We start from the raw sequence: 20,732 nt of genomic DNA on the forward strand, positions 1-20,732 counted from the left end.
AGTACTTGAGGCTGTTACAACAGCAATGAGGGAGGAGTCATTTACTCACCTTTAACCTGACCTGCTCGTAGATCACGATAGGCCTGTTGCTGAAGGTAATGGCGTTGCAGAAGCTGGCTTGCCGCTTCACTGCCTTCTGTGCCGTGTCCATGATGATCTGGGACCCCTTGGCATGGGGATGGAAAAGTAGCGGGCTGATTGACAAAGCTCCGCACTGCGTGATGGGAAGACAATGCTTCTGCTTGTGGTGGCATCGGTGAGAGGAAGCCGGGAAGGGTCCACCTATAGAGTCTGAGACAGCGTTAAAAAAAAGTGACACTTTAAATCTGATCTGAGTAATAATGGGAATCTCTCAGTGCCAAATCACAAGGCTAATTTACAGGGAACTGCAGTGTGAGATAAGAGCTAGTCTCAATGCCTACACTGTAAATCACTAAAAAGTCTTTCTACAGTATCTTGAACATAATAAATGTCTATAACCATATAGACAGCTGCCCTCTAGACAGTCTGATGATGCAGAGCATGACACGGGGAAAGCAGCTCAGCATCGGAGTGCATGGAAAGTTTCAGGGACACGTTTTCAGAAACAGAGGTCAAAACTCAGTTCTGAAAATTTACCTGCAAATGTGCACGTGCAACTGCATACCATTCAGGTGAATGCATGCACAGATGGCTGGTAGTCCCCACTTCCAGACCGCTTCCCTGCCCATCCACCACCAAGATGCACCTACACCTGACCTGTCCCGCCACCCCTACCTTCCAACTGCAGCCCCACCAGTCCCTCCCCTTGGTTTGCTCCCAAAATGCTGCTGTATCCAGCGTCCTCCTGCCCGTTGTCTCTCTCTCCACTCACACTCTGTAATGCCATGTTCCAGTAACCTCCTACTGCCAACCCAGCTGGTCTCCTGCACCAACCAACATCCTTCCTCCCTGCTTTCTCCCCCCATACGTCACCAGCTGCAACCTTAGGTGAGCTACCATTTTTACACCAAAAATAAAAGGAGTACTTGTGGCACCTTAGAGACTAACAAATTTATTTCAGCATAAGCTTTTGTGAGCTACAGCTCACTTCATTGGATGCATGAAGCTTATGCTCAAATAAATTTGTTAGTCTCTAGAGTGCCACAAGTCCTCCTTTTCTTTTTGCGAATACAGACTAACACAGCTGCTACTCTGAAACCTACCATTTTTACACCGTCATTCAGGAATGAGGAGGTAATGGTTATGGTGGAGCAGGGGAGCTAAGAGGTGCATGAAGCAGGGCAGGGATTATGTGCATGTCTAGCCAGGGATCCAAAGAGACAGTTTATCAATTAATTGACCTGGTCACTGCAGTAGCTTTATTGGTTCATGAATGAATGATTCATCTTCGTTTCTTCATAACATACAAAGCATGCAGCAGTTTGAACACAAAACAATCATTATGTCAAGAACAAGTCATCTGCTTCTTTCTCCACATGCACAATACTGTGTATATGTACACTGGTGGAAGGGTCCATAGAAATAAGAGACAGAATGTCAACAGAAATAAATTGATTTGATGGTACATGAGAAACACAACCAAAGCAATGTTAACTCATGTGTTAACAATGCCATCCTGCTGTGTCAGTTTATTTCATAAATTACACACAACTAAATATCAATAATAAATTCTGTAACCTTCAGACTGCATGGGCTACATGGAAGTAAGCATCAAATGAAAACTCCTTGGGTAGTTTAGTTGGCCACAATGGTGTTTTTGTATGAGTACCGCAGAGTCATAAAAATTACTTGGGCAAAACTATAATTATGCATTATCTCTAATCTAGACAGTAATAGATCATCAGAACTGGACCCCACTCTTTCCAGACATTGTGGTAGTTCAAATCTGTATCTAGACTTGGTTTCTTAAGTCTGTTATTGTACTGGGTCTGAACCAAATCCCCAAACTTTGGAAAAGTTTTGATTCTAATCAGAACTGTAACTCAGCCCCTTTGCTAGTCTAGATGCAGACCCAAATTGCTCTTAATTCACCCTTTCATCATTTTCTCACTACTACCTACAGATGTGGCAGAAATGCCAAAATCTAGGACTTGTAAAACTAGACCAGGTATGTACAGGCGAAGAAAATGGCTGTAGGTAATAATCCTGCTTTAGCAGAGAGAGGGACTGGGGGACATACAAAACACACAGCACTTTCAACACAAAACACTCATTATATTGAGAGTAAGTCATCTGTCTCTTTTTCTCATACACAGCCTGGTGTGTGGGCATGGGGGCGGGGCAAGGATGTTCATAGAAATCAGATAAAGAATACCAATTGAAAATACTTGATTATTTGACCCAATGGATTGGGAGCAGGTGGCTTGCAGAAGTAACAGTTTGCGTGTGGAGTGTGTGTGGGGAACGGCAGCTGGAAAAGTATGGGGAAAGCACAGGTGGAGCAGCCAACAAGAGAGAGATAGAGATTAGTATTTTCTACAGGAATGTTGGTCAGATGTAATATGACTGATGGGGTGTATGCAGTCCAGTATCTTGCTCTGACAGTGCCAGGTATTTCAGAGGAAGGTGCAGAAAACCCTGCAGTAGGCAGATATGGAATAAGCTGTGGAGGTTTCTTCCTAAACCCGTATGTAGTTAAAGGCCCTGAAGCATGAGGATTTACACCCCTTCTAAAACTCTTAGATTTTAAAAAAATCGTAACTCTGGTTATCCATATAAATGTCCAATCCTTTTTTGAATTCTACTACATTCTTGGCCTCAGTGATATCTTGTGGCGATGAGTTCCTAAGGCTAAATGTGTACTCTGTGAAAAAATATTTTCTTGTATCAGTTTTCAATCTGCTTCCTTTCAATCTCATTGAACACCCCCTTGTTCTTGTATTATGAGATAGTACCCGATCTACCTTATCTATACTATTCAGTATTTTATATACTTTTATTGTGTCTGCTCATTGGTCTCCTTTCTAAAGTAAACAACCCCAGTCATTTCAATCTCTCTTCAGATGGAAGAGAGGCCTCTAATTTTTTCCAGGCCTCTAATTTTTCTCATTGCTCATCCCTTAGTTGCCTTTCTATTTCTGCTATATCCTCCTTAACAACAGAGGCCCAGATCCTCAAAGGCCCAGATCCCATGGATGGGAGTTAGGCGCCTAGATATTTTTGAGGGTCTGGGCCAGGGTGACTAGAACTGAACACAGTATTCCAGGTGAGGAACTCCATCTCTATCTTCTATGACTCCTCTAAAATATGCATAGTCTTTTTGCCATTTGTGCAATGGGCCATGTGCTCCCAGTTCTTTTGAGAGAATATAGTAAATTATTTGGTTTCTAGCTAATTTAAAGTCAATTAAGTTAACTTTATTGGTAAAATGACAGATTCCCAAAAGCTAGATCCACCTTGCGGAAAGCTGCATTGACAAAGCTGCATCAGAGTGAAATTTTCCCTACAGAAGTTTACATGAACATTTTTCAGAGTAGCAGCCGTGTTAGTCTGTATTCGCAAAAAGAAAAGGAGTACTTGTGGCCTCTAAGGTGCCATAAGTACTCCTTTTTATGAACATTTTTGCTATTCCATTCTGAGGCATATCAAATTTTCTATTTCATTTGCTGTAAAATTTGCAAATTAAAAATGGCAAATATAAGATGTTTACCAGGTGAACTGATGTTTACCTTAAAGAAATACTGAATTGTGGTTTTTTTGCTCAGGAGTGAGAATTTCCCCATTTTTACACAAAGTTCCTGGTTTTGGTGGAAAACCCTACAAAATTTCAATTGCTTTTTCCACAAAAATGGACCATTTTTGAAAATTTACGGCGAGATATGAAAAATTCTGGTTTTGACCATTTCTAGTTTTGTCTGAAATTTTCACACACCTCTGTGAGTCGGTTTCCAAAAGATACATGTGTGTGAAAGAGAAGAAAGTAACAGGAAATAAGGTCATCATTTCAAGCTGCCTTTTCTGGCTGGCTGAAGTGATCCCACCTAACTTCACTGTGTGACCCCGAAGTAAGTCATTAGGAGTTGATCACACTCAAAGGTCTCATTGGCTTCAGACACCACAGTTAAAAGCAGAGTAAAAGAACCTAAACAAAACATCAGGATCCGTCTCGGAAAAGTCAAGGACAAGACAAAGGGGGAGTGATAGGGAGAGCTGTGTCTACTGTAGAAAAGAGTGAGGGCTGACATGATTACAGACTATAAATACCTTCAAGAGTAATATATTACGATGAAAGGGAATTATTCACCACCTTGGAAGATGGCAGGAAAGGAGCAATGGCAGAAAGCTAGGGAAGGAAGTGTTTAGGTTAGCTGTTAAGAAATAATTCTAGACAGTGAGAGGAATTTAGCAGTTGAACAGATTTCCAGGAGTGAAGTCATTTTCACTGTGGTGATTCAAACAGAAGAGAGGATAAGATAGTGAGAATGAGGCAGTGTGTAATCCTGATAAATGAAATGGGTCAGATTAGGTGAACCAAGTATTCTTTTCTGGCCCTACAGCCCAGCATGATTCGTTATGATCCAGCCATATCTGCCAACAAGTTTAACATTCAAACTCAAGGACATAAAAAGGATTTGGAAACATTGTACTAGACTTGCATTGAGAAGCCGAAAGCTTTAATCTTATTGCCATGATTATAAGAACGGCTGTAGCTCTCTGAGGGACATCATGCCCTTTTAAAACATGGAAATGGAATGACCAAAACTGCTCACAGTTTTCTAAACAGGCTCCAATAACAATGCTGCATATGTCCAATGCATCTGCTGTAGGAGAATTACACAGCCCTAGGGAGTTGTGCGATTCTACAGAAACAATATTAGTAGAACACTTATTTACAGTGACAATTTGGCACTGCAGAAAGCAAACAGGAATGAAACCATCTTAGAGCAATGCCTGAAAGGCTCATAATGTGACCTTTGCATTTCAAACAGACACTCAGTGCAACCCACAAGATCACAACCCTCAGGAATAGAGAAAGTTGACTTGGTAATAGAATCCACATGCAACAGGTTATCAATACAAATAGAGAAGGCGATTCCCTTCTCCCATACCTTATTTAAGGACAAAATCTTTGGGTCCTTACTCAGGGAAGACTCCAATTCAATGGAAGTTTGCCTGAGTAAGGACCTCAGGAAACGGTCCTTAATAAAAAAGCGTGCCCAGACATTAATATGGTTGGTGCCTTGCAGTAATAATGGTAGTGATGGGCCAGATACTAAGGTCCTTACTCATTTTTTTCTGGGGCAAAACTTCCATTCCAAAAGTGAGTTAGTGTGATGGCCACTGTCTTGGCCAAGACCACAGATCTTCAGAGCTAAAACCATGAGTATCTACAGCTTAACCTAACAGAGGTGGCCTCTGTAGTTGGAGACTGCAGCAGACACATCCCCCTATGGATTGGGCACAGAGGAGCATGCGTAGCGAACACCATCAAGGGGGCTATACTAGCATGTCAGGATTTGGCTGAGTACACCTAACAGAAACCCTTTGTTAAAAGCACTGAGGCCTGATCCACAGTCTGAACTTCTCCATATTCCCAGATTAAAAATCACTATGATATTCTGCATGCTGATTGCAAACACTACTGCTCACGTGATGTATACAGTAATTTTAGATCCCGCCCCCCACATGGTTCAACTGTGTGATATGGAATTAAGTTAAATTTGTAAGGCCAGATTCTCAGCTGATACAAACAGGCATAGCTCTGTTGACATCAGTGGAGTCATAGCAGCTGAGAATCTGGCTCATCAAGCTCTGCTCCAACGTATCTTAGGGTACGCCTACACTACCCGCCAGATTGGTGGGCAGCGATCGATCCAGCGGGGATCGATTTATCATGTCTAGTCTAGACGCGATAAATCTACCCCCGAGTGCTCTCCCATCGACTCCTGTACTCCACCGCCGCGAGAGGTGCAGGCGGAGTCGACGGGGGAGCGGCAGCAGTCGACTCACCATAGTGAAGACACCGTGGTGAGTAGGTCTAAGTACGTTGACTTCAGCTACGTTATTCACGAAGCTGAAGTTGCATAACTTAGATTGATCGCCCCAACTTAGATTGATCCCCCCAACCCCCAGTGTAGACCAGGGCTAAGGAAGACGGGAACAGATGCTCAGAAACAAACTTTGCAAAGAAAGGTAGATTTGAGAGAAGGTGGAAACTTGAGAGCTTGCTCAAGGACAATGCAAGGTTCTTACTACACAGTGTGACTTGTAAACCAGCAAGGGAGTAACACTCCCAAGTAACAAGATGGTGTTATGATGACACGTTATAATTATAACAACAGCCTGTATCCCCCAGGGCCTCCACAAATGCCACAAGACAACAGGTCACAAGAACAAAATCACAACTGTACTAAGACACCACCCCAGGTATTTGTATCTGCCAAATTGCTACAAATACAGAGAAACGCCATTGACTTGAGCAGGTTTCCTCCAGATTTACAACAGCATTGCTGAGATCAGCATCTGCCCCACTGTGATGAATAAAAATCAGGACAGACCAAAATTTTCACATCACACCTGACAGAGGCTGCTGAATGCAATGTTGTTATAGCCATGTCGGTCCCAGGATATTAGAGAGACATTTTGGGTGAGGTAATATCTTTTATTGGACCAACTTGTGAGAGAGACAAGCTTTCAAGCTACACAGAGTCATTTCAGAAGTTAACACAGAAACCAAATGCTCGGTTTTGTAGGAACATCCAAGGGAGGAGACGAAGAGGGAGGAAACCTTTGGGAGGTGGGCCTTTTGCACATTTCTCCATACTCGTGTGTTGGAGGACGGAGTCACAGGCCACAAACCCACAGATTCCATGGAACCTGCACTAATTCCAGGTGAAGACAAGGAGGCTTGGTCCATTTGTAGGCCCTTCTGTGTGCCCTTCTTCCTGCCCACTCTCTTTGGCAACATGTCTCCATTGGAGCCAGCAGCTCTCCCACTGTGAAAACATGCTAGAGCTGTACCACATTTCTGCCTTGATCTCTGCAACACCAGTAGGGAGACAGTGAGCGGATCCCCCCTACCCCCATGCATTCCCAGATCTGCGGAGGGGCCTTCATGGACTCCTGATGAACTGGCAGAGGGGGACACTGCCGCAGAAGTGGCTGACTTCCCCTTCTACTTGTGACAGATGACCCTCCAATCATGGACTTCAGGGGCACAATCAGGCGTACCATGATTTATAAAATTCAGATACATCTGAGCTCTTGATGTTCTCAGCTTAATAAAATGCACTCACGAAGCCTGTTAGCATTCTTCCCCAGAAGCACCCGTGCGCTGTGGAAATTTGGCTATGAAAAAAGGGGTTGTTTATCAAAAAGGTTGCTTAAGGGTTGGTTTGTTTTTTTAAGAACATTTTTCCTATTGAAATTGTTTCGACTGACATTGTTTGTGTGATACTGTGTGGAGAACAAAAAAAAGTTCATTTCAGATAACATCCCACCTACAAGGCATTCAAGAAGTGCTTTGCAGAGAGTTAGAATCAAGAGACAGTTAGAGATAATGGTCTTGGGTGTAAAACCTGAAGAGAAGTGATTGCAAGCACGTCACAGCGACTGCCATGCAAGCAGGAACTGGAGAAAACAATTCCGTGTCCAGCTGCAGAGGAAGAGAAAAAAGCTGAGGAGTACCAGTAACAGAGATGAAGGTACCAAGTATCAGAGGGGTAGCCGTGTTAGCCTGTATCCACAAAAACAATAAGGAGTCCGGTGGCACCTTAGAGACTAACAGATTTATTTGGGAATAAGGTGAAGGTAATTTTCCTTGCAGACTAGTTACAGTGAGAAGGAATAGACCCAGGCAGAAAGGGAGAGTTATGATTGTTATCTTCTCATCTGAAGAAGGTTAAAGTGTGATTTGTAATCTATCAGGCTGCACCATGACATATATAACAAAGACAGGAAGGGAAGAAAGAGAACACGTGTAAAAAAAAAACGCATGAGAAATAGGGTTGCGTGAGAGAACGTCTTGCTCTGGCAGTGTGTTTATGCTGCAGAAACAAGAGATCCCTGCCCTGGAAGAGCAAGCGTGCTGCAATCAGAAAGAAGTTGCCGATGGGTTGGAGAATAGGGAGACAATTTCCACTGTGGAGAATTAAGATTAGTGAGATGAAGCCTCAAAGGGATCAATGAACTGCATTTCTGCTCCTTGATACGTTACCCACGTATGTATACCAAGATACCGAAAGGATCAACGTGATTGTTAGTAAAAGCCTGGGAAGAAACTATGATCATTTCTTGTTCTAGAGCTTCAGATTTTGCCTTCAAGAATTCATGGCAAACTACAAGATAGACACATTACTGAACATGAACAGTAGCTCATGGGCAAGGGAAACTCAAAACGGGTCTCAAAACCAATTTTCCCACGTGTAAACTGCCTCAGGAAAGAGTGTGAGGGATGTGGGGGAATTGTAAAAATACTATAAAGGACTAATAGGTTTTCCTACTTTGCCACAGCAAACATGTTTTTTGTTCTTGATGGAGCAAGAAACTGCATGTCTCCAATGTGAGTCTAAGTCTCCCTGTGCCTAGTACACCAAGTAAAGTGTTTAAGAACAACTCCATCCCTCTTAAAGGTTTACTACTCTTTTGACACTGCCAGGTCATTGTCACCAGGGGTTACTACTGAACATATAATTACCAAGACAAAAACTACACATTTCCAGAAGGAAAAGTACATAGTTTGGTATGTGTCAGATGAGGTCTAAATGAGATGTTGGGATCTAAATTAGCTGTTACCACTCAAGAAAGATCTTGGAGTCATTGTGGATAGTTTTCTGAAAACATCCAATAAATGTGCAGTGGCAGTCAAAAAAGCAAACAGAATATTGAGAATCATTAAGAAAGGAATAGATAATAAGACAGAAAATATCATATTGCCTCTATATAAATCCATGGTACACCCACATCTTGAATACTACGTGCAGATGTTGTCACCCCATCTCAAAAAAGATATATTGGAATTGGAAAAAGTTCAGAAAAGAGGAACAAAAATGATTAGGGGTATGAAAAGGCTGCCAGATGAGAGAGATTAATATGACTGGAACTTTTCAGTTTGGAAAAAAGATGACTAAGGGGGGATATGAGAGAGGTCTATAAAATCATGACTGGTGTGGAGAAAGTAAATAAAGAAGTGTTATTTACGCTTTCTCATAACACAAGAATTAGGGGTCACCCAATGAAATTAATAGGCAGCAGGTTTAAAACAAACAGAAGGAAGTATTTTTTCACACAACACACAGTCAGCCTGTGGAACTCCTCACCAGAGGATGTTGTGAAGGCCAAGACTATAATAGGGTTCAAAAAAGAACTAGATACATTCATGGAGGATAGGTTCATCAATGGCTATTAACCAGGATGGGCGGGGATGGTGTCCCAAGCCTGTGTTTGCCAGAAGTTGGGAATGAGTGAAAGGGAATGGATCACTTGATGATTACCTGTTCTGTTCATTCCCTCTGGGGCATGTAGCATTGGCCACGGTCGGAAGACAGGATACTGGGCTAGATGGACTTTTGGTCTGACCCAGTATGGCCGTTCTTATGTTCTTAATGCTAAATAGACAAAGGCCAACATAGATGGGTTCAAACTGGAACACCAGATCTAAATCACCTTCAATATTAGGCTAGATGGGGTTTTAACTTTGTGGGCTAGATCTGAACCTCCACTCAAAACGCTGAAATAGTTCAGCTCCACATTTCAATGTCACAGCTCACGTCCATTTCTAGTCAAAAGCACAGCTACACCAAACAGCTGTTCGGAATGCAAAGGGTCCCCATGGAAATGGAGGTGTCATCTTACCCAAAATGTTGTGGGTGTATTTAAAGATTCGGGAACCTCTGAACATGGAATCATCCTTACCCAGAAGTTTGGGGCTACGGAATACAGTGTGGTCCAATGGACAGGGCACAGAACTCAGATGCACAAGACCTGCATTCTACTTCCCATCTTGGCCATTGATTTGAGTAAGTCTTTTCCCCTCGATCTGCCTCCTCTTCCCCTACTATCTTTTGGTAGCATGCTCTGTTTGGGTGGTAAGCTCTTCAAGGCAGGAACTGTTCCCCACTAAGTGTCTGTATGGAGCTCAGCACTGTGGGGCCTGAATATGGCTGGGACCTTGAGTTACTATCATCCTACAACTAAATAATATCAATTCAAAAATGACTTCCCAATCAGCAGGTTGCCAGGGTGATTTTTTTCATAGGGTTCAGCTGCTTTTCAATTTATCCCTGATTTTCTCTGCCTTCCTGGAGCTTTAAAATCCCACTTCTTCCCGTCCCCAGCCCCCAGAGGCATGTTCTGCCCTGCAGGATGAATTCCACTGAATATTACTGAGTTCCTCTATAAAAGAGGTTCTCTTCCTGCAGGGCAGGTGGAATTTCCATGCTCTGGGGGCAGTAATGGAACCCTAGTTATTTTATGGTTGAGCAGATTCTTTCACACAGCATTATATTTTCTTCAGTACTCCGTCAATTTTATAAGATGTCTGCTGTCTCATGAACACAAATGCTTAGGACATTTGAGCAGGGTTCTTCTCTGCTTCTTTTAAACGTACTTCTCCCAGTTACATTCACTGGATCTCCTCAATGGCATGTGATTTCTCTCTCACTTTTTTTATGTGCACCTTGGCAACATGATAGAAGGACAGATTATACACCTGACCTGAGGAAGCAGTATGGCCTAGTGGATATAGTACTGGACTTGGATTAAGGAGGCCTGTGGAATATTCCAGCTGTGCCACTGACATGCTGCATGATGGCATGCACATACACTCAGCCCCGCACTCCCAGCACCCCCGACGGTGATCACGTGGGCACGCACGCCCAGACCCCCAGGAGTATATTTTGGCGAGTCATTTCATCTCTCTGTTACTCCTCCGACCTCTTGTTTATTGTAAGCTCATTGGGTCAGGGACTGTCTTTTCTTATGTGGTTGTACCGTGCCTACCACAGTGAGAACCTGATCTCAACTGGTGCCTCTCGATGTTACTATAATACAAATAATAGTGAGCTAGATGGTACTGAGTACAGCCAAAAGTAATTGCTACTGCATGCTCTGCCACATCATGCTCTGCGGCACCAACGAATACACAATACTGGCAAATAAGATAGTTGATCAAACTTCAGAAGCCCACACCTACTATTTTCCAGTATAGATGTTGGGACATACTATGACTAGACCAATACTGGGACCATGGTTTAAAGACTCATCTCAAAAGTTACCCTTCCAAATAACATACATGCCCACCAGTGACTCAAGAGGTTTGTGAGTCAAAGTTCTGCGGTCCTCTGCTTGTCTAAAGGAGACCAATCTACTAACAAAGCTGCATGATCTCAAGTAGTGTCTATCGTACTATGCTAGGCAAGACAGGTACACCCAAAAGAATGGCCATGTTCTTGCGAAAGGACATGTTAACCAGATAGAATGGCAGGCCCTTCTCGCTCTCCACCTGAAGCCTGAAAAATAACTGAAAGCTTTAGCTAAGCAAAAAGATTAGACTTCCCTTGTTAGCTAAGGGATGGTATCTTTCAACAGACAGCTGTTAGTTGTATAGAACAAAAGCAAATCCAGCCGCTTAAAAGAAAAAAACCTTCCCTTTATAAATGTGAAATTAATGTTTTAACTTGGCATCTTCAACACCTGTACTGTTTGATTATTAAGTGTCTTATTCCTATTCATTAGAGGAGTGTTTATTCAGTGTCTCTTGCAGTCATTCACAGCAATTTAGTCATTAAAATGGCACAGTATTATGGAAGGAGTGATGGTTCTGCTTTCGGTTCAGCACAGTGCCCAGACTGGGGGAAACTGGGGACAAAGAAAAATATTAAAGGTACCTTTAAAACCTTTCACTGGTGAGATCTTACCGTCATAATCCTTATAGGATCAACTGGCCTCCTTTTCTCATTCACTTAGTCCAGTTAACATTTATTTTTGAGTGGGGCAAGCTTATTTCTAAACCTATTAAACAGACGTTCCCCTGGGGATAATACTGATTTTTGTTAACATAACCTTGTTCTTTTCAGCACTGGTTAGATACTATGGCTAGCTGATGAGACAATCAATAAATTAAACCCTGATCTGAAGCTTCCATCTAGGGTGCAAAGATAGTTCAGTCTCCATTATCATTTTTGTCCTCTATTGGGAGAGCCAACAAGGATAGGAAGTAGCACTGCAAATACTACACTGAAACTGCTGCCCCATTTCAAAGACACCACAGAACAGCCGCTATGTGGCGCTTTAAATGAAATACACAAAATTACCAGTGATACACATTCAGATGCCTCCGCCTGTAACATCACCTACATCGTATTCATTGTGATGGTCACATGTAAGAAATGATTAAACCCAGACATTCTTGTACAGATTTTGTTAAGGTAAGCAGTTTCACATAATCTCTCTGATCTATTACAATATGGCCACTCAGATACAAGGGGTGGAAACCTGGCCTCAAAAGGGACTTTAGTCATTTATGTCAATGGGACCAGGATTTCACCCACAGTGTTTGCAGTCTGACCTTTACTGTTTTAAGGGAAAGGGTGAAAGGAAGAAGCAGCTGTGACGGACTTGGAGCTGCTCTGTAATAATTTATGAATACAGTACGTTGATCTGGTTATTAGGCTGTTTACTGAATCAATATATTGGTTTAGTGTAACAGCAGGCTGGAAACAAGCAGGAAGGAAAAATAACAGATCGAGATAAGCTAGCCCTTAGCAAACACTGGAGGGTTGTTACAGGACAATGGTAGAGGCACTGGCTCTGAGGAATCTGGCTCGACACCCTGCTGACTCTCTTGGATTGGTTTTGTCCAGAAGGGCTAAAGCCCAGGAACTGTCAAGAACATATGGACTTGGCATGGATTAAAATGGACATTTTCCCTCTCAGGAGAGGAAATAGCTGTTGGGGAGTGGTCAGAGAAGCCAGACTGACACAAGTACAATGCCGGCAGACCCCGGTCGTTGTCAGCTAGGACCTTTGGAGCTTAATGCATGAGCCTCTACCGGATGAGCTAAACAACACCTGTCTCTTAGCCAAGGCTGTAGCAGGCTCATCAATCTCTAGTTGGTCTAGCCACCACTAGAGTGGGACAGAGTGCCACATCAAGCAGGCATAGGTTACACAAGCGCCCACTGGAGTGTCTGAAGAAGCAAGGCCTGTCTAAGGCATGCTTTAGGTAAGGGCGACATGCATGGATTCTGTTCTTTAATAGGAACAGTAAGAACAAAGCACTTGGAGAAAAAGAATTAAAAAAAATTTTTTTTTTTTTTGGTTTTAAGGCAGCATTCTGATCACTGTATACCACTGGCTCCTGGAGGGAACAATCACAGGTGGCCATCCAAGTCAGACCTTCCAGGAAAGCACAGATGACACATTGGGTACTGCAAGCCGGGGCCTGGCCTATTCCACTGGTGGAGAGATAAAGCCATGAGGCCTGGCACCTGAGGCGGTGCACTCAAGAGAGACCGGCAAGAGGTGCAGTTAGCCCTGCAACCATGACACGTAAATATATACAGGACCTGGTTCTGCTTTCACTTACTCCTGATCTACACTAGTCTAATTACAGTAGTGTAAAACCAATGTATAATCAGGGCTGTCCGTAGGCATACGCAACATATGGGTTGCGTAGGGCACCCGAAAATTTGGGGCACCCCTGAGTCTTAGTGTCCACCCTCCTGCCTCTTCCTATCCCTGTTCTAATCTGACCCTTCCTGAAGGCTCCCACCACAGCTGGCTGCTGCAGCCTGGTGAATCTTCCTCCTGGCGCGATCTAGTACTTAAAAGTGAAAAAGCCTGCCAGACCTATTAGTACAACATTAAAACTGTTAAAAGAAAAGGAGTACTTGTGGCACCTTAGAGACTAACCAATTTATTTGAGCATAAGCTTTCGTGAGCTACAGCTCACTTCATCGGATGCATACTGTGGAAAGTATAGAAGATCTTTTTACACACACAAAGCATGAAAAAATGGGTGTTTACCACTACAAAAGGTTTTCTCTCCCCCCACCCCACACTCCTGCTGGTAATAGCTTATCTAAAGTGATCACTCTCCTTACAATGTGTATGATAATCAAGTTGGGCCATTTCAAGCACAAATCCAGGTTTTCTCCCCCCCCCCCCCAAACCCACTCTCCTGCTGGTAATAGCTTATCTAAAGTGATCACTCTCCTTACAATGTGTATGATAATCAAGGTGGGCCATTTCCAGCACAAATCCAGGCTTTAACAAGAACGTCTGGGGGGGGGGGGGAGGGAAGGTAGGAAAAAACAAGGGGAAATAGGTTACCTTGCATAATGACTTAGCCACTCCCAGTCTCTATTCAAGCCTAAGTTAATTGTATCCAATTTGCAAATGAATTCCAATTCAACAGTCTCTCGCTGGAGTCTGGTTTTGAAGTTTTTTTGTTGTAATATCGCAACTTTCATGTCTGTAATCGCGTGACCAGAGAGATTGAAGTGTTCTCCGACTGGTTTATGAATGTTATAATTCTTGACATCTGATTTGTGTCCATTTATTCTTTTACGTAGAGACTGTCCAGTTTGACCAATGTACATGGCAGAGGGGCACTGCTGGCACATGATGGCATATATCACATTGGTGGATTTGCAGGTGAACGAGCCTCTGATAGTGTGGCTGATGTTATTAGGCCTTGTGATGGTCTTGTGATCTTCTATACTTTCCACAGTATGCATCCGATGAAGTGAGCTGTAGCTCACGAAAGCTTATGCTCAAATAAATTGGTTAGTCTCTAAGGTGCCACAAGTCCTCCTTTTCTTTTTGCGAATACAGCCTAACATGGCTGTTACTCTGAAACCTGTCATTAAAATTGTTAAAGAGCCATTCGAGTGGTAATGAAACCATTTAACAGGCATTTGCCAACCCTCAGGTATATACTGTCAGTTTCTGAATTTACTGACAAATACAGTTGTGCATTACTGTCATATTTACTTTGAACATGTTAGTCTACAGGACCTTAGTTTAAAATGTTCTTTAAATATATTTCATTAGTGTGTTGCTGAAGATTATAAAAATCACATCTCTAAAAAATCATTGCATAGATTTTTAGATGCATAATCTGAGTATTCATCTTTAGCCTTAAATGCTTGGCTCTTAAGATATATAGTTTGTTAAATAAATCCTTCAAAAGACCACCCTTATCTAAAATACACATGCAAGCCCAGGCTGCCGTTGGGCATAGGGGCACCAGTTTAATAATACTGCATAGGGCCCCATAAATCCTAAGGACAGTCCTCAGCAGAATCAGGCCAACTGGATTAGACAAAGACAGCAACTCTCACCCAGAATTGTGCAGTAGATGCGAAGTCTCCAAGGAATTATACCAGTTGTATATTCAAAAGGTGAGCAATTTCTCATTATTTAAAAAGCATTTTACCCTTCAAATTATGAAGGGAGGCATGGAAACTGATTGGTCACATAAAAGAAGAACAAGGTCTCGCACAGTGTGAAATTAGTGGTCTGTAAATTCAGAACAAAAGGAAACATTACTGCAGACAGCATGTGGGCAGCCTATGGCATTCATTACCACCGGAGGCCAGAGAAGCAAGGAGTTTATTTTACCAAGTTTAGATAATCTTGTGGCTAATAACATCTCTAGTTATGCATAATAAGATAAGAATAATCAAACCTCAGGCTTCAGGGTAGCTCAACATAGGGACAAAAGGATTTTTTCTCCTTCTCTCCCCAGGTACAGCACTAAAAAATTAGATACGTTATAGCGAGACAAGGTGGGTGAGATAATATCTTTGACTGGAGGTAAAAGATATGACCTCACCTGTCTTGTCTCTCTAATATCCTGGGAGCGACACAGCTACAGCAACACTGCATATGTACGTTATTTGAGTTATTCTGCCTTCTTTTGAGCATCACGTACTGGCACAGGTAAAATGGCTTGACAGACCAATAATCTCATACAGCATAAAAGTGCTACAATATTCATGAGAGAAAGGAATGCAGAATAGAAAAATCCCTAGATCTCAAGCTGAACTGAAGCTAAGCTTATTTTTCAGTTGAAAAAGTTTAGACAAGTTTCCTCAGGTCTCATTTACCTTGACACACAACTGATTACTGACCATTACTGAAATTCATCTCCAAAGTCTCAGCTCCTGTCTTCAAATCCCATGAGTCCTATGGCAGGCTGAGAGAACATACTGGTAAAACAGCAGATCAAAGCAAGAAGAGACCCCCAAGTGTTACACACTTGAAACAGCCCACTATGATATCAACAAAGGGAGAGTGGGTCCTGCTGAATATTGAAAAGCTAAGTTCGGGGCCAGGAAAAGGGAGATGAGGGGCTAGTGACAGGTCATGAAGAAACTGGGGAGCCATGGGAATGGAAGAATTGAGTCAGGGAAGAGAGAAAGAAGGATCTGCATGGGTTGAAGGATCAGAAGAGAAGCATATCCACTTCTTTAGGTGCATTGGGGGGGAGAGGGGAAGGAGAAAAAGAAGAAACCTCTGATGATTCAGTTAGTATTAGAAACTTCAGCCAAGTGTCTAGACTTTTCAGGGTTTATCCTAAATGTACCTCCAAATATTTTGACGTAGACGTATCACTAATATCCTCATAGCACCAGAGACACTGTACACGTTCCTCAAGTCTCATTTCACAGCATGCGTGTGTATGTGCACATCTCCAAAGAGACTCTTCTGAGCACAAACACTTCACCAATTTTTGCCCATCACCTCATATCCAGAAGGCTATTATTTCCCCTGTGGTTTTAATTGCACACAGTATTCTTATCACTTCCTGTCCTAAAGTGTCGGGTAGAGTTCCTGTGAACTGTTAAACAGCCTCCATCCTTCACCCCAAAGGTAGCTGCATTCAGCACAGCACCCACTCTCAGAGGGTTAAGTATAGTTTACACTTCAAAAGCCAGTTGCATAAAAGCCAGAACCCCACTGCAAATATTTTATGGCCACGTAGTATTTCCATGGACTACAAATCAATGTAAAAGATGTTTTCCTTTCTTCAGGAGGCCGCATATACGCTCTGTTTAAAAAATATGCATTCCCTCTGCTAAATATAAATCCGTAGGGTTTTTTTTTTCCTTCCAAAACATTAACTAGTCTCAGTATTTAGGGAATTAATTCTGGAGTCCTTGTAAAAGTGCCAGTGTTCTCTTCCAATTTAAATATAATTTAATGGAAAGTCTATCCTGGGCATAATTTCCATATACACTGCAATAAATTGGACATCATAATATTAAATTTCATGGAAAACAGGAGAAAGAATACATATGGATCTGTCAGGGACAAACCCTTTGTACTTGTCAGGAAGAAAAGGAAGGTGGAAGCAGCAATAGAGAAAACAAAACAGGACCATGGAACAGTCATGAAAACTAACATGTAGGACCAAATGCAGAGAGAACGTGAGTTACATGTTGGGAAGTGGGTGAGAGTCAAAGTCTAAAACGGGATGACTTACATGCTGAAGGGCTGAAAGCAGGTCTACGTTATAGAAGCTGAGACTCTGGTCCAATTCTGATCTCAGGTCCTCCTCCTTTAATCTCCATTTACACCTACGTGAGATCAGAATCAGACCTCTAGACTCAACTCTGAATTGGACCCACCGTCTCTCACTTTAAAAGGTTTGTTTTGGTTTCTTTGTGAGCAAAGTTGTCTGGTCTGAGATAAATTACTTTCCTCTGGTGCAGATATAAGTCCCTGTCCAGACACTACCTCCCTCACCTGGCTATCTTTTACACTCCTACTCCTAAAAAGAAAAGGAGGACTTGTGGCACCTTAGAGACTAACCAATATATTTGAGCATAAGCTTTTGTGAGCTACAGCCCACTTCATCGGATGCATTCAGTGGAAAATACAGTTGGGAACAGAGAACCTGAAACAGTGGGTGTTACCACACACACTGTAACGAGAGTGATCAGGTAAGGTGAGCTATTACCAGCAGGAGAGCGCGGGGTGGGGGGGGGGCCTTTTGTAGTGATAATCAAGGTGGGCTGAGGCACAGCGGGGGAGGGGGAAGAATAGTTTTGTGTAATGACCCATCCACTCCCAGTCTTTATTCAACCCTAAAGTTAATTGTATCCAATTTGCAAATTAATTCCAATTCAGCAGTCTCTCGTTGGAGTCTGTTTTTGAAGTTTTTTTGTTGAAGAATTGCCACTTTTAGGTCTGTAATCGAGTGACCAAAGAGATTGAAGTGTTCTCCGACTGGTTTTTGGATAATTCTGCTGTTCCTCAGACGTTCTTGTCAACTGCTGGAAATGGCCCACCTTGATTATCACTATGAAAGGTTCCCCCCACCCACTCTCCTGCTGGTAATAGCTCACCTTACCTGATCACTCTTGTTACAGTCTGTATGGTAACACCCATTGTTTCATGTTCTCTGTGTATATAAATCTCCCCACTGTATTTTCCACTGAATGCATCCGATGAAGTGAGCTGTAGCTCACGAAAGCTTATGCTCAAATAAATTTGTTAGTCTCTAAGGTGCCACAAGTCCTCCTTTTCTTTTTGCGGATACAGACTAACACGGCTGTTACTCTGACTCCTGCCCCTGTTTCACTTCTCCCCACCAGTGAATTGGTATCAGTGGATATTGACCCCTGTTGTGGGACAGGAGTGTAACCACGACTCCACAATTCCACAGACACAGAATTTACAGCTCAATTCACCCCCTGCTGCAAAACTGTGCTCCAGATTCTCAGCTTTCTTTTTAAGATTATATTTGTAGTTCTTGTGCAGAGATAATCACAACCAGAATGAAACAATAGCTCGAAAAGGTTGGAACTGTCCCATTCATATCAATCAGAGCCCTGTAGATTCTGTACCTGCAGAATTTGGCATCTTTCCCCCAAGGTGGTTATTATTTAACAATTAGATTGCAGTAGTGCTTAACAGCCGCAACCAGGTTGGGCTTCATCATGTTAGGTGCTGTGCAAATCATATGGTCAAAGACAGTCCCTGCCCCACGGCGCTTACAGACTAAAAGATGCCATGGAAGTTAGTATTTTCACCACATCCTTTGCCATTTTGCTGCACCAGGTGCCTAACATCTTGTTTTCTGCCTGCCTGCCTTTAGTTGCCTTTTGCACTCCAGTGATCTTGTGCAATAGCTCAATTTACCACACCCACACAAAATAAAAATCCACTATTAAGATACAATCTTTCCCTTTTAATTCAAATACATCTGTGCCAATTTTCAACCAACTGTCAGAAACCTCGTATGGTTTCAGTGGTTCTTTTGCATTCCGTGTCCTGTATTTATTGCAGATTTCACACTGACATACTTTATCTTCAATGGCAGCATTCAGGCCTGGCCAGAATAGAACATCTTAGGCTCTGTTCTTTGTGTAAGAACTTCTCCCTATCCAGATTAACACCATGGATTATGCTTATTATTTCAGACCTCATGCTGTGCGGTATTATGACAACACCCTTTGTAAAGACTCCCATGCAGCAAATTTCATTTGCATAGTCCCAGAAAGTTTTTAGGCTTGGAATTTTTCTGGTTTTTGTTTTGTTGTTTTTTCTCCTGATAATCGTTCATCTAAAATTACTTTCTCAAGGCGTTAGATCATTTTGCATTTGCTAGTGTTGTTTAAAAATGCAGTACTTGAGCCAAATTTACTTCAAACACTTCTTCCTACGGCTCCTTGCTTTTGATATTTACAGGGTCTCTTGAGAGCAAGCCTGATATAAGCACCTCCTTATCAGACCAGTATTTAACACTAACAGTACTTATTTCAATGTTCTGATTATTTCCCGAAGTCTAAGCCGTGCTCTGCACAGAGATTTCTGTAACATGGCCTCTGCTGGTTCATGGGCGATTTCCTCCTCACCTGATTTCTGCCCATAAACATTAATGAAACTTCACAACCAAATACAAGTGCCAGAATCCTTTTCAACCTCAGCATAGCTCTGTTACCTTTCCGCCACTGCTTTGAAACTGGATGTAACTGACAAAAGGAGAGCCCCCAGCTCAGATGAGCTTGCAATGACTGAGATCTTAGAATCTTTGTAAGTATTAAAACATTCCAGTAATGGTGTGACCTTTTTCATAATTCCCTTTCTCTTGCCTATCACATCTCAGTGCCGTCTTGTATTGTTCCCCAGCACAATTCTCAGTAGAGTACTTAAGTGACAATTTAAAGATGAATTTGTTGTTAACATGTCTGTGACTCTCTGCAAAGGCCTCCCTTTGGTGTTTTACCATTTGTATAATTGCCTTCACTCTTCTAATGTTCAGTCAAACTCCTCTATCACCCAGCATATCTCCAACATGACTATTTATTCAGCAAATTCTCCTCTTTCCCAGGCTTCAGATTGTTACACAGGTCTTCCCATTGTGGTGTTGGTCACTTATACCCCAAATTAGCAGATCATCAACAACAATTTCTGCCCAAACCAGATCCTCAAATATCCAAGAGATGTTGCTTTGGTACACCGAAGGTGCGGAGGTAATCCTCAAAGGAAGTGCCTTAAATCTATATCTACAAAAGGGGAGTAGAAAGTGAAGAGTTTTCAACTTTCTCTATTGAGTGGGACTTCTTGCACTTTAAATTCCAGACACAAACGCCTCAGTTGTTCTCATGGTGTGGTGCCCTCAATGGCTTTTTTCAAATATTTTCGATCTACAATCCTTAATTTGCTTGGTTTTATTACATGATCAATTAAGTTGGTGTCTGAATTTGATCAATAATATCTATTTTTACTATCCAGTCAATTCCAGCTTTTAATTAAATTTCTCTGGTTTAATGGAACTTATAAAGTGCTTATATTTT

The 20,732-nt window shown here is 42.3% G+C and overlaps 1 protein-coding gene across 2 annotated transcripts in view; it reads right to left on the reverse strand.

Moving 5' to 3' along the window:
• NEURL1 (neuralized E3 ubiquitin protein ligase 1) overlaps positions 1-20,732 on the reverse strand; it is a 260,957-nt gene that overhangs the window by 82,324 nt on the left and 157,901 nt on the right. For both annotated transcript variants that reach the window (XM_074959425.1, XM_074959426.1), the window contains exon 2: positions 50-291. In XM_074959425.1, the coding sequence (XP_074815526.1) occupies positions 50-291 (242 nt within the window). The remainder of the gene's footprint in view (positions 1-49; positions 292-20,732) is intronic.

The sequence above is a fragment of the Natator depressus genome, chromosome 7 (genome assembly GCF_965152275.1).
Source record: "Natator depressus isolate rNatDep1 chromosome 7, rNatDep2.hap1, whole genome shotgun sequence".
Classification (NCBI taxonomy): Eukaryota; Metazoa; Chordata; order Testudines; family Cheloniidae; genus Natator; species Natator depressus.